The sequence below is a fragment of the Falco naumanni genome, chromosome Z (assembly GCF_017639655.2).
Source record: "Falco naumanni isolate bFalNau1 chromosome Z, bFalNau1.pat, whole genome shotgun sequence".
Lineage (NCBI taxonomy): Eukaryota > Metazoa > Chordata > Aves > Falconiformes > Falconidae > Falco > Falco naumanni.
In genome coordinates, this window is record NC_054080.1 from 750,403 (window position 1) to 764,981 (window position 14,579).

The 14,579-nt window shown below is 50.0% G+C and overlaps 1 protein-coding gene across 7 annotated transcripts in view; it reads left to right on the forward strand.

Moving 5' to 3' along the window:
* The window catches only part of PAX5 (paired box 5), a 132,147-nt gene that overhangs the window by 63,951 nt on the left and 53,617 nt on the right, over positions 1 to 14,579 (forward strand). For 6 of the 7 annotated variants that reach the window (XM_040579962.1, XM_040579965.1, XM_040579967.1 and 3 more), the window contains one exon: positions 8,061 to 8,190. In XM_040579962.1, the coding sequence (XP_040435896.1) occupies positions 8,061 to 8,190 (130 nt within the window). Of the gene's footprint in view, positions 1 to 4,298; positions 4,356 to 8,060; positions 8,191 to 14,579 lie in introns of all 7 variants that reach the window. The other variant, XM_040579961.1, reaches the window with a different exon arrangement.

Here is a 14,579-nt window from a genome sequence, read left to right on the forward strand (position 1 = left end):
TGAGAAGAGCCATGGGAGGAGAGGGTGGGAAGGAGGGGAAGAGACGAAACGCCCTGTGCGAATCCGTGGGAAAAGCTGGAGAGGAGGAGGTGGGGGCTGTCCTGGGAGGAGGAGGAGGAGGTTTGGGAGAGGAGAGGTTGGAGGGGGGCCGGGGGTAATGCCATTTCAGGGAGGAGACGCCTGTGTAGCCTGCTGTGGTGCTGCTGTCAGGATGGGGTGAGCACTACCGGCAGTGGGAGGAGGCTGCTGCAAAATGGATTGTGCAGTTTCTGTATTCCTCAGTAAACTGAACTGGGAGCTTCTGGCATGGAAACACTGGGGGAAGAGCCCATGCAGGGGTCGGCAGTGCTGACCAGGGTGGGTGGGAGCTGGGGTGCGCCGTCATTTCATTCCGTGGCCTGGAGGAAACAGAACAATATTGATGCTGAGAGGGGAAGGAGCTGTTGAGGATAAATGTGCGGATGATGAAACAAACTTGCAGATCCTGTCGAAACCAGAGGGCAGCTCTCACCACCATCATGCTGTTTCTGGTCATCCCAAGTCCTTGCTGGTGGCCTGGTGAGGCTGAAATCTGGGAACCCACCTCAGCTCCCCAGGATGTGTACCTCCCTTGGGATGGCCTTACCATGATTTTCTACGGAGGCTTCTGCTTAAAAACCAGAGGAAGAGAGGCCGCTGGCCTGCCCTGGCTCAGCCGAGCAACTGGGATTGCAATGGCTGGGGAGAGGCTCGGTTGGAAAACAACTGCAAGCGTCCGCGTGTCTCTGCTACCTTCCCACCAGACCTTCCAGGAGGGGTGCAGGGACTGACGGATGCGAGGGACGGCCAGCCAGGGACTGGGCAGACTTACGGGGCCACTGTCCCTGCGTACACATCCCCGGATACCACGCAGGCTATTCAGCCGTTGCTCTCGGTGTACTAGCTCTGACTAAGGAATGATACTACTACTACTAATGAAAAAAAAAAGGACAACTGCAGCTGCAAGTGCAGGCTTTTTTCTGTGCTGCTGTTTCGTGGGGTTTTGTTGTTTGCCACAGGCAGCCTCGCTGGAGCGTGCGTGTGCGTGTGTGTGCACACGGGTGTGATTTACTGTCCTGTGCAATGCCACATGTCTTTAAAATTGCAGTGCCCATTTCCCGCTGAAATAATTTCTACAAAGAGAGGCTCCTATTACAGCAAGAGAAGCGTGGACGTCATGATTTATTATTATTTATGGTCCCAGGGCCTTGTTTATGCGCGATGGGTTAGGTGCTCAGGATAGAAATGCCATTATGCAAATGACATTGAATGTCCTTACTGAGCCTAAATAATTTTTGTGTTGGACGATTAAACCTCATCTGTTATTGATATGGGCTGCAGTCGGGCTATTAAAGAGTCCCAACAGTACTTACTCCCAGTAATGGGAAAATTGAGAGGAAGAGGCTAAACAATTGCCTCAAGTGTGCTGTGATTGCCTGGTAGGAGTGGAACATAACGAACCCCCTGAATGGAAATCGTGTTTACTACTTAGGGATAAATAAAAAGGGAGAACATGCAATAAATTACGCTTTGTGATGTGAATCAGCGCACCAGAGAATTTGCGTACTTTCAATTTATTTATTTGAATATATATATATATATATATATTTATTATTTTTTGGAGGGGTGGAATGTAGATACGTGGAGCAGCCAGGAAGGATTCCCGCAGCGCGTGCCCCTGGCCGGGCGGCTGGGGAGAGCCTTCCTCCTCGGGAGCTGCGCCGCCACCGCGCTGTCTGCTTTGACACAGCTGTGCGGTCACATTTTGATCAGTGTTGATAGCTTATGAATTCCAAAATTGACAAAATTTACAGAAAAATGAGGATAATCCATCTTCCTTAGCAGCCTGTCAGGAGCTGGCTATACTTCATAATCTTCAATTACAGATGCTATTTTCAGACATTTACATGCAGATATTAGAACAAAATGAAAATGAGAAACAAAGAGCGAATGGAAATGCAGCTATTTATATGTATAAAAGAAAAACAACAGGTAAATTCGAGGCATTTAGATTGGATTTGGGGGGGGGGGTGTCCCTTTGGAAAAATCTGAGATGCCTGCGTCCACTTACGGATCGCACTGTGGAAATGTAAAATGTAGCATGTTGTTTCCCACATGCAGATAATCTGAAGACTGGGTCAAAAACAGGTCAGTTATCCTGAAGCATGAGGGTAAATGTGTTCATGGCAGGGTGCACTATCTAATTCCCGCTATCTTCAGAGGAATCTCTGGAGCTGTGCACAATCCTAATTGGATTTGGGCCAAAACAAAGCACAGCTGTTAATTTAAAAAAAAACAACAACAAAACAGACATGTTTTGTGAAAGGGAGATTCAGAAAGAACTCCATTTAAGCCCAGGAAAAAAACATTGCACCACCGAAAACAAACTTCCATGCCACTGTGAGACAGCAAAGAGTCCAATGTTGCTGATAACAAAGAGAAACTGGGGTTTGGCCCAATTACCTGTGTAAATAGCTTTTACTCCAGAGCACAATTGGTTTCAGTGGCTGTGGTGGGCAGTGCAGGGGATGTCACGTAAATTAGGAAACGGAGGGGTTGCTGGCAGGTGGCAGCGGTGTGGCTTTTACATATAGGTTTTCGGATGCCTTTCCCATCCAGATCTGAGGCGGCTGAGGGCATTAGGATGGATTTTATGTTCCCATAAAATTTCAGGCAGAGCAGCACCGGTACCCATGCAGCTGCAAGTGGCGCTGGGTTTCTGAAAGCCTGGGGAGATTAATTAGAGCTGCTTTGGATTAAGCTCTTTGAACCATAGCTAATGTTACAAATTCCGTCCCTTTGTCAGTTTGAGGTGGGAGCTTCCCTGGACAGCCTGCCTGGTGCACACCTCTTCTGCCTTTACTTATTATTTTTGAAGTATTACGACACAATGACTTGGAGATATTACATACGAGGTCTGGCTCGCTGCTGCCGTGAGGGGCGAGCGGTGGGCTTGGTGGTCGTGACCTGGGGGATGGCACTGCACTTTCCGGAGACCTGAGGTTAACGGCTGGCTTAGAAGAGGAGAAGCGCTGCTTCTGGCAGCGAAGGCGCTCTGAGCACTGTGTCTGTCAGAAGGGAGGGCAGGCAGCACACGCGGTCGGTGTGGAGGCAGACCAAATCTCGGAGCCCCGACACTGCTCTGATGGTTTGAGCCCCTGTCGCGCCGCCGCCGCTGCTGCTGCATCCCGAGCAGCGCTGCGGGGCTGGGGCTGGCTGTGCCAGCAGCAGGAGGGCACAAGAGGTGTCACTTCATGCCTGCCTGGTGCTTTGCAGGTGTGATTTGGCAAACCGAGCAGATGCAAAAAAAGCAACACGTGTGATTCCCAAGTGGGCGCCAGCTGGCTCCCTTTGATGACCGCTTGCCCAGCGCAGCAGACACTCTTTTCTGTCTTTGCTTTGTGTGGTCCCTCGAGAGGGGTGCAGGGTCTGTGCTCTGTAAAAGGGACAGAGCAGGAGTGGGATGGATTTGCCTCATGCTGGCTGGGTTGGGGTGCTGCCCAGGGCTCGTCCCTGGCCGTGGGACCTCCCTGTTCCCTACACTGGCATCCCAGGACCAGGCTGTTTCAGGGAGCGGTCTTGTTCCCCACTGTGCGTCTATCTTGCCTGCCACTTAGGGATAAAATTCCAGGTAAATGTCAAGGAGAAAATTGCTGTACATGTAGGGTGGGTTGACCTTTCGGTAGGTTATGGTCAAGCATCTTTGCTAGGAAAAGCGCAGGGTGAAGCCGGTGACGGGCTGTCTCACCGCTCGCTTCGTTGTAGTGCAGCCAGAGACGGCAGAGCCTGCCTCCTGCCACACCATGGAGATTGTTTGCAAATGGTACCCAAACACTCCTGCACTCCTTTCCCCTCCGTCTGCCCATCACCTGCCCTGCCCCAGGGGTTAATATTTAGAAATAAAGTGTTTTGTGGTAGAGGTGGATGTGAAACTTCACTCAGCGCAGAAACCTTCCCATTTGCTCCCTGCAGCGAAGGCTGGCGGGGGAAGGACCGTGCAGACCCCGCCGCCTGTGAGAGGGAGTGTGCTGCTGCCCATGGGCATGCAGAGACCACCCCTCTCCTCACCACCCCCCGCCAGGCGCTGTGCCTGCTGGGAGGCCCAGCCCCAGCCCCCTGCCAGGCCCCCCGGTCCCATCCACCTGAGCCGAGCGGGATGGGGCAGGGGGAACGCACAAGACCCTGGCTTGCCCCTCCTTTTGGTTTGTCCTTCTCGGTCTCTCCTTTTTATATTCCTCGTTTCACGTGTCTTGTGTTTTCTCTCCTCCATGCTATGGCAGTGGTGCTCCATGCTGATGAGACAGTGCGTGGTACAACCGCAGGCAGTCATTTTTCAGGTAATTTCTAGGGTACTGAACACCCGACTCTTGCTTTTTCACCTACTGAGCAGCAGGTCAGGCTTCCCGCTGCGCGGGGAGGGACCTCTGGCCATGTCCATCCATCCCGGGCTGCTCCTCGCTGGCGGCAGTGCCGGCTCACCGGTGGAGGAGCCAGATCTGAGACCCCTTTCTGCTGCCCCTGCTGAGTGGCTAGAGAGGCTTCTGGGGAGGGTCGGCAGGAGGGTCTCGATGGGCCCACGAGGTGAGGAGCTGCTCCATGAGTGCTGCCTCCCCCCCGGGGTTTCTTCCCCTCTTCTGGATGGGGTGACTGGAAGGATGAGCTCTGTCTGGGGGGAGCGGGAAGAGGGGATGCCGCTGTGCCCCTCGCGAGCAGGGGAACACCCGGTGCTGCAGACCCATGGCACCAGCGAGGGTTGCTGCTTCTTCTTGGGGTGCTGTGGTCTCCCAGTCCTGACGCGGGGGTGAGGAGGGCTGCAGACAGTGCCCACTGGTCAGTTCAGGGGGTAGAGACTCTTCCGCTCTGCACCCCTGGCTCCCCACTCTTTGGGGGCCAGAAGGTGCCTTCTGCTGGCCCTCACCTCCCTGCCACCCCTCACTGTTGGCGGTTGGCGCGTGGTTGCTGTGGCTGCTGGTGGCTGGTCACTGGTGGCTCCGCGGAGGGATGCAGGCAGAGTTTTGCCTTGGGAAGAGGGAAGCAGCTGGAAAATCCCTGAAAACCGCTATTCCAACCTCTGGGAAAAGAGGTGCAGCTCCTGTTCGCAGCAAGCTACTGTGACTGAAAAGTGGGAAGGGAGCCTAAATCTCTGTTTCCCATGCGTCTTGTCTTCTGGAGCCCTGCAGCAGTGCTGCCCAGCTGTGGACCCTCCCTCCGCACTGTGCTGGGCAGCTGTATCGCTTCTAGTCCCTACGGCCTGCAGAAGTGGTTCTGCTTTTTGGGGCCATACCGCTGCATGTGCCTTCATCTCCTGGTAGCGAGGTGGCATGGATGAACACGGGGTACCACCATCCTGGCCCCTGGTTGGGTGTGCTACACCTTGATAGCTGCTTGTTTCTGTTACTGAAATGGGTCGGTCCCTCTGAGCTTGAAGGGCCAAGCTCATGGCTTATTGACATAGCGCTTCCAGCTCGTTGCAGTTGAGAAGTGAGACCTGGTCCTGCTTCCTCCTAGGTCAGTTCCTCGGACCCCAGAAGGGAAGCAAGCGGTGGTGTTTTAACATCTGCAGCCTGCTCCAGACTCCCATGTCTGGGGTTTGCAGGCAAGGGCTTGCACTGGTTCCAGCTGGATTTTTGCAAGGAGCGGCAGCCCCAAAAGCCATTTTGGACTGTGGGTGCAGATGTGCACGCCCTGCGCCAGCCCCAAATGTCACCCAGCCTGCAGCACAGCTGGATGCTCCCTCCCAAATGACAAGTGAGCAGCTGCCCCTTCGTAAGCTGGAAGCCACATTCACACCCTGCCTGTGGGGAGTGGTGGATTGGGGTGCTGCGGGAAGATACAAAGAGGTTTTCTAGTCTGGGTACGGTGTGGTTACAGCTTTCTTACAGCAGCAGAGGTGACATCAGGCATCCTTCCCCAGGGAGTGGTGTGTGCTCTTCTCCAGGCATCAGAAATACTGAACAGCAGCATGAAAGGGCAGCGTTTTCCTTTGCCGTGCTACAGTCCCATCCCATGCCACTCGTGCATCACCAGCTGTCCGGGGTGTCTCTGCAGGGCTGCGGCCATGCTGTTCCTCCAGTGTCTTTCAGATCAGGGCTTGGGGGAGTGAAAAACCCCCAGTGGTGCCACTGCATGTGTGTATACCCAGCACAGGGGGAAGGTGCAGCATGGAGTGGTGTGGGAAGGCTGAAAAACGCACCTTGGTAGGCCGCAGAATGAGAAGAAGGAGCTTTGGTTGCACTTGTGGGAAGGAGGAAGGCTGGGACCATTGCTGGCATCCTCCACAGCGGAGGGATGCTCCAAGGGCTGTCCTTTCCAAGGGGCAGCAGTGGGGCTGGAGCAGAGGCATGCGTGTCTTCGAGGCAGCGCTGGTAGGAAAGGGGCTGGGTGCACGAAGGCCAGGGATGCATGGAGGCATGGGGGGCACCGGAGGGGGGAGAAGCTGGAGTGGCTGAGGAATAGGTCAAGTTTAATGCAGAGGTTAGGCAGGAGCATGGGGGAGATGGGTTGTGGCTGAGAAACCTTTGACCGAGAGGACCCTGTAGTGCTGACCTGTGGGCCGGGTGAAGGGACAGCATGGCCAGCAGCTGGTCAGTGGCAAAATCTATTTGATGTGTTCATCTACAAGAGGTTTGTATGGGGGATCCTTCAAGGTCACAGGGTGTACTCATGCCTCTCGCAGGTTGCATCTTCAGAAGAAGTATGTGTACGAACACAGGCCTGCTAATACAGGGTTATCCACGTAAATTAACTTCTGATGGAGTGAGAACTGAGCAACAGAGACACGAACTGATACATCTGACCTGAAGTGCTGAGCTTGTGGCAAATACCAGATTGTGTGCTGGGTTCTCGGACACTTCCGAGAAACTTGCAAGAGGGAGAAAGATGTGTTCACTCAGACCAGCTTTTCTTTCTTTAAATACCCAACAAGTTACGTTTTTTATGTGGTCACTCAAAAAAAATCAGGGAGTCTGGGGTTCCCCTACATTGCTTCAGTCTGCACAGCTTCTGAATTGACTTTGCAGAAATGCAATGGGCATCAGCCTGGGAGTGCTTGTTCTTCAGTTTGTCTGTTCCTGTTCCTGTTCTTCACTCGAAGTCGTCATCCTCCAGCTGTTACAGGCAGGACTACAATCTCACAAATAAGGGATTAAAACGTAAAGCGCAAACAGCAACAGGGAAGGGAGAACTTCGAAAGGAAGAAGCTTCCCAGTTTTGTGTGAACGATCCTGACAATAAGAAATCATGGAAAAAGGCAAATGAAGATGAGCTTTGTGCCATGTATACGGGAGTCTTTTTGAATGTATGGATTGGCCTCACCTGCTGCAGACTGCCAGATCTACCTGGACTTTTACAGGGTTATAGGACAAAACTAGTCTGATTTCTGAGGACCTGTGCTCACTTACTGTAGCTTCAGCTAATGAGATTAGAACATTCCCATGTGAGATGGGAGAGCATCCTTAAACCAGTCAGGTGATTTTAGTTTTAAGTAATTTGGACATAGAAACAGTTGGCTAAAAATCCATCCGTATGCTAGCAAACACTCATTTATGTGAACTTTGTTTCTTGTGAAATGATGAGGAAATGCAGCATTCCCAAGAAAAGGGGGGAAATGGGACACCCTGTTTCCAACTGCTCATTAGTGCATGTCTCTTCAGGTGCCACCCCTGAAATAAGGAGGTTTCAGGTTAACCGGCATAAACATTTTTTCTCTAACAAGCAAGTAACGTGCACTCAGCAGTTACAGCGCCCAGTCGCACTACAAAATTTCCTCTTTAAGGAAAGCCTGGTTATTTGTTCATGAGTTTGGCTTTGGTTTTATAAAGAAAGCCCATTTTGGTGTTCTCTGAGAACATTGGTGTTAACCACAGACCCACTTATTGAGCATTTTGAATGTTTAACAGCCCTATGTAAATGTGTGTCACCTTTAAAGCTGACTGAACAAAGGATTTTTGAGTACTACATTGCATCTACTTTTTCTCATACAGGCAAAAGCTCTTGAATAGCAAATTTGTTATTGCTAAAATGCCTGTTGTTTCTTTTTCTAGGCAACTGAATACTCAGCCATGGCATCATTAGCTGGTGGATTAGATGATATGAAGGCCAATATAACCAGCCCTACTTCTGCAGATTTGGGAGCGAGCGTTCCTGGGCCTCAGTCATATCCTATTGTCGCAGGTAAGCAATTTTACAACGCTGATAGGTGGTGTGAAGTGTGCGAGTGTTCTTAGTGCAGCGTGATGCCCTTCAGGGAGGAGTTCTATCAGCTGCACAGTCGTTTGCTCAAACAGACTCTTTTTAAGTGTGAGCTCATACAGCTCTGTTGCAAGTCAGGTGTATGGCTTGTATAAACTAGTAGCCTTCACTTGGAGCTGACAGATGAAGCATCCATCCCTCTTGTGCAGGAAGGGATAGGTGCCTCCACCCCAAACTTGCGTCCTGAGTACCGACATGGAACCAAAAAGTGAAATGCCTGCCTTTGCTTTTGGGCTTTGTTGCTTGTTTTTCATAAAAGTGCCCGGCATGTTTGGCTGGATAGGGTTTTTATGACAGTTCAAACTAGCCAGAATTTTTTTTTTTGCTTTTCATTCCTACAAATGATTGTGTTTTCTACTATTTCTGGAACTGTAATTGTGCAGCAAGGCCAAGTGTTTAAATGAAAAGCAAAGGTGGTTTGTTCAAGGAGTGCAGCATCATCTGCATTTATTTAGCAGGCATAGGGTGAGAGTTAGGGCACAGCTAGAATTTGATGAATGCTTTGCTCACCTAGTTAGTTGGGACTGACCCCAGTGCTTGGAAGCAGATTACCCAAACGGTAAGAAAATCACGATGTTGTGTCCCAGATGAATTGTGGGAATTGGAAAAAAAGGATTTTAAAATTTAAGGCTGTAGGTTTCACATATGTGTTACTTCCATCCTTGTGTCTAACCTGTGCAGATTTCATCGTTGGATTTTCTCCATTTTGCCCAAGATTGGATATACTGGTTTATTTTGTTGCTAAAAGGGAAGGTGATGCTGTTTTTAGTATAGTACTATCATACCTTGAAAGCTTTACAATCTCAGCTAGCAGGAGAGCAGTTTTCAAAATGAATGTTAGAAAATTGATGTAACCCAACATGGTGTCAGTCTTTGGCTCTTCTTGCCAAAATGTTAAGACTATTGAAGAGAAATCGGAGAATGAACCATAAGGAAATAGATATTTTTACCTTGAAGTGGGAGGGCAGAGATGTCGAGAAATTACCTGTCTGGTACTGGGTGGATGGTTCAAGTGGTAGGCTCACAGACAAGAAAGGTGTCTAGGGGTGGCTGGATGGACAGGAAGAGGGATTTCTGGACATGTGTGGCTTATAACAGGTGGGGAGATAGAGCATAGTTACAGAGATAGGGAATATAGATACGTATATAGATACAGAAAGCACAAAATAGAATCTAAAAGAAATATAAAAGCAGGAACACGTTTAGGGTCATAAGCCACCCATACAGCCTGTGAAAATTCAAAAGAAATGTCTTTCTAAAGCAAATTACTCTGTAATTGTTTGCTATGGAGCTCCTTGCATCTTTCTTTGAAGCCTGAAGTGCTGCTCATTGCAAAAGACCTAGGCTGCTTCAGCACATCACAAGTGGCCTGTTGCCCTTTGTTCATCTTCTGGGTTTTTGTCTCTTGCTCATCTGAGTCTGTGGCCCTGTGATAAACCTGATGTCCTGCCAGAGGCATTTGTGCTCTGCTGATGAGCACAGCCCAGCAGCACCTTGGACTGCACAAGCGGATGCTGTGGGCATCACTTTCTGGGGTTCTCCCGGCTGGGAGCATGCACAGATCACAGTGCAGGATGGGAACTGATGGGAGCTGTGTCTTGAGGGAGAGGCAAAATAGCAAGAAATTGCTGAGCTGCATTATCCTGGGGTGAAAGTTAGGAAGGCAAGAAGATGATTGAGAAGCTGAATGCTTCCTCCTTTCCATGTTCCTCTAAAGAACTGCATATCCAAGATCTGCATCTGGCCAAAACGAGGTTCAGCCAAGAGCTCTTGTTTTGCAACAGTGCTCATTCTTTTTTGCTGGTTTAAGCACTTGTGCTTCTTACGTGACTACTTCCTTAGACTTTGGTGAGGTGCCGGATCACATTCGTTAGAGCAAAACTGACTACAAAAGTGACGCTGCGGAGCTCAGTATAGATTTTGCATAGGTTCTCCCTGTGATACTACCTACACTTTAGCAAAAGTTCCAAGTGTTCAATTTACTAGGGCTCTTCGAAAACATGGAGCAGACTTTATGAGTAGCAAGTCTAGAAAAAACCTGCCATTGGTCTTAAATGTGACACGGTGAGAGCTATAACAGAACACGTTTTTCAAGGCAGTAGGTATTTATATCTTTGATTTGATATTGCTGTAGAGTTTTCGAACGCCTGCATTCATAAAACAGATTTACACGAGAATATCAAAACCCTTTTAAAACCTATGCCTTTTGATGTATTTTCAGAGGACACTGACTGTTTTCTTCACTTTTCATTCCATAACACCCATAGCAACTCTTTAGTGCTGCTTGTGCTCTGGGAACGCCCAGAAGCCCCCGGCATGATCTGGGCCCCAGGGTGCTGGGCACGCACTATACGTCCGTGTCATGCTTCCTACCCCGCGGCTTTCCTTAAGAGCTGAGGGGGTGTGCAGACCATCAAGGGCAGGAAACTTTTAGCAGCAAGCCGTATTTTATCATGTGCAAAGCATGTAAGAGACGGCACGCTAGGTGATGCACTTCTCGCCATAGAACCGGACAGACTTCTCTCCAGAACGAACTCGTTTTTTCAGTCATGCCTCTTTTCTGACCCTGTTCCCTTGGTGGGACGGGGGATTTGGAAGAGGAGATGCATTTATTGACCCTTTTTCCTGTGTAACCAAGAAGTGCATATTGCTACAGGCTTTTCACCTGTAGTATCACTGAAAATCAGGAGCTGGGCAGTGATGCATGACAGTGGTTATGAGTGCGAGGTCCAGCAAACATTTGCTAACACATCACACGCTCCTCCTGCTGGGAACTGTGTTGTTGCCTGTGGTCTAACCAAAGGTGTGGTAAAATCCAGTGGTTTAGTGTTCTTAAACCAGCGCTGGGTTGGGCGGGTGGGAGTAGATGGTAGGTAAGGAAGGCAACACCTGGAAGAAGGTTAGCTTTGTATCAGCCCAGCTTTGGTGGGCAGGCACTGACTGATAAGAGAAGTCCTGCCAGAGTTAGGTCCTGAACCTCAGCCCCTTGTCTGGCAGGGGGGAGCCTGAGCCTCTCAGATCCATGATAGCATTTCTTCTGTGAGCTGCTCCTCAGTTGGAGGAGGGATGGCCAACTTAAACTCCAGTCTTTTCTTGAGATTCATGAAGTTGGGTTGCTTTTAATTTCTGCACCCTTTTTGGAGGTTTCCACTATTCCTCACTCCATGCACTCTGTCCCGTAATGCATCCAGGCAAACTCAGAGCTGGGGACTGAAAGCCTTGGGGGACGACTTGTTTCAGTCATGCTACGTAGTGTATTTCCAACTGTCAAAGTGAGGGGAGACTGGATAAAGCTCCGCAAAATGTCTGTGTCCGGTGGCTACCGGCCTCTACTGGCTTCAGAGGCTGACCTTGACTTCTCAGTTGACATTCCAGATCATAAACACTTTCGTAACAGCTTCACTGTAATGAGACCAAGAGCTGCTCAAAACACTGGCAAGCGAGGCGTAGTATCCAGAGTGGTTTGTTGGTGGGAAATGTCATTTGTATCAGGAACCCTGCCGGTGTGTGTGAAGCAGAGCTGTGAACGTGTGGTTGTGTGACAGAGTGGGGCTGTTGGTGGGTGTAGGGGGGGAAAAACCTTTTAGAGGCAGAGAACTTGAAATATGACATAGAGAAGTTGGAGCCAAGAACACTTAGGTCCTTTTGATAGCTGGTATCTGCTGTTCAAGCTTAATCATTTTTTATGAGAAATTGTGGAGACTTTCTGGGCTGCCGTATGCGAAGAAACCAAAGTCTAGTTCATCTTGTTAGCCTTAAGTCTGTAAGAGAGATTGTAAAAGAATTTAATGCAAATAAAGGTAAGAATGGAGGTCTTAAGTGGATTATTATCACGGTCTTCCATTGTTCTTGTTGCTGGGCTCTGGTGTGGGTGGCAAAGCAATGTTGAGGGTCGACATGCAAAAGAGCCTCTGTGCAGTTGTTGGTAGAAAGTGTTTCTATTTCTCAGCAAGCTGGTAGATCAAAACATTTGGAATATTTCTTGAAGGTGAAAGAATTGCTTAAATACTGGCAATTGTGCCGGTACTCGCTGCTAGAATACGCCTAAGGCGAAATTTAGTTACAATTTTCAGTACCGCTTCATCTACCAGCTCCAGCTAAACCTCTGATTAGAGAACCACTCGATTTCTGTGCATCATTTTTGTGCCACATTAAATATTAAGCTTTTTAAGAAAACAACCTTCCCTTACTGTTTGCTGCCACAGTCCATAAGTGCTCTCTCCATTTACAAGCCGATGACATGTGCCCAGCTCATTGCTGCTGTAGTCAGCAGTTTCCGAGCATCCCGTGATTGTTACTAATTACCTGCAGATGCGTTTTCCCTGCTCCAGCGTGCTGATTTCAGCGTGGTCGGTATCACTTTGAGAGGACAAAGTCGTGCTAAATTGACACCTTTGCGTGGCTCTCCGACACGGCGCTGAGGGCAGATTGACAAACCTGTGGGCAGCCCTGGCTGCGGCTGGCTGCAGAGTCAGTTTGCATTAGCAGAGCCAGCAGCAGCTGTCGGCCAGCCTTGCACAGCAGCCAGAGAAGCACGTTTCACCGGAGCAGGTGATCTGACGCGAACTCTGTATCGCTCTGTTAAAAGAAGCGGCACAGAGCAAAGCGTTGGCAGCGGGCTTTGCTTTTGTTCCTCTGGCAAGTGTTGGGAGTGGCGGAGCCTGGTCCCCTCCCATGCTGGGGCATCTCCATCATCCCTTGCTCACCCGCTGTTCCTCATTGCTGCCAGGGCACTCGCCGTGCATTTTGCAGCTTACACACCCGTGCAGGGAGAGGCTGAGGCTCTGCCAAATACGGGCAGGTTATTCTTCATCCTCTGCACCCAGCCTTGTAACCACGCCACACGAGGTGTGTTACCTTACGTGCTCCTTCACGCGGTCGGCCCTGGAGATGGTGCTCCTGTAGGGCCAAGTGCCTTGGCTTTTCCTGCACATTTCATATTCCCATCAAAAAGGTGAGAAGAAACAGAATGAAACCAGGAGCAGGGTCAGTTTGTCATCTGGAGGGATGGGGAAGGAGGGGCATTCTCAGTGGCTGTCACCTTAAGTTACCTGCTCTGGCTTGCATTGCTGGGCTCAGCCACTGGACATAATGGATCCCAGACTTCAGGCTGAACTGAACGTTGAGCAAGTGGGGCAAATGCGTCTGGCTGAGCAGATTCCTCCACTCCTGGAAAGATCAGATTGGCTTTTTCCTCAGTGTGGATGAATCCAGCACCTTAGGTGCAGTGTGTTATGCCCAGTAATTTCACAGAAGGCACGGGTTTCTGGCTAATGCAGGCAACAGCAGTATGTTTAACCATCCATGTTCCTGCGTATTCTCTGTATTTTACATATGTGCAAGGCCAGGCTGGATGTGGCTTTGAGCAACCTGGTCTAGTGGAAGATGTCCTTGCCCGTGGCAGCGGGGGTGGATCTGGCTGCTCTTTAAGGTCCCTTCCAACCCAAACCACTCGATGGTTCTATGATGATTTGATGATTCTATGGTATTTTGTCAAATTTGTGTAAGTTAGGAAAATGAAAATGCTGAAATCAGATAAAAGATGAGCTGTTTCTTGCTACTGTTCTGCTGTAACGCACGGTCCTCAGCTAGCCTCTCAGCACGTTTTTTCTTAGGAGTGCTCAGTCTGTTTCCTGACATCATCCTGCTTCGTTCCTTCCGTTGTGCTGTGACTGCTATTTGTGAGCTGCTGTTTCGCCGGGTTTTGTTGAATGGCAGATATTGTTGGTCACTTCCGAAGCTAAGCCTGAGATGGTGGCACTGCAGTCCTTGCAGTCCTCGATTAGGCAGGGTCAAGGCCTTTTTGAGCTGATGCTAAGGAGGGGTCTTTTGCAAGGGGCAGGACTGGAGTGCACCGAACAGAAAGCAAGAGTGGGAGCAGCTGGCAGATGCAGCAGTTTGTGCAGAAGGATGCAGGGAAGGGGGCCAGAAACTTCGTATGCATGCTTGGAAGTGGTGATGGCGTGCCCCGCGAGGGTTTGGAGTGTTTGGACTTAGGAAGGGGAGGTTCACAGAGGGAGCCTTCCATGTGCATCGATATGTGATGGAGGGCGAGCAAAGCAAATGGAAGCAAACTCTTCTTGATGGTGCACAGTGACTGGGCAGAAGGCCACAGGCGCAAACTGAAACATGGAAAACTCCTCTTACACATGAGAAGAAACCTTTCTTCCGTGAGGGTGGTCAAACACTGGCACAGGTTGCTCGGAGAGGCTGTGGAGCATCCATCCTTGGAGATGTGCAAAACCTGATTTGACATGGTCCTGGTGACCCTGCTCTGAGCAAGAGCGTTGGACTAGATGAACTCCAGAGCT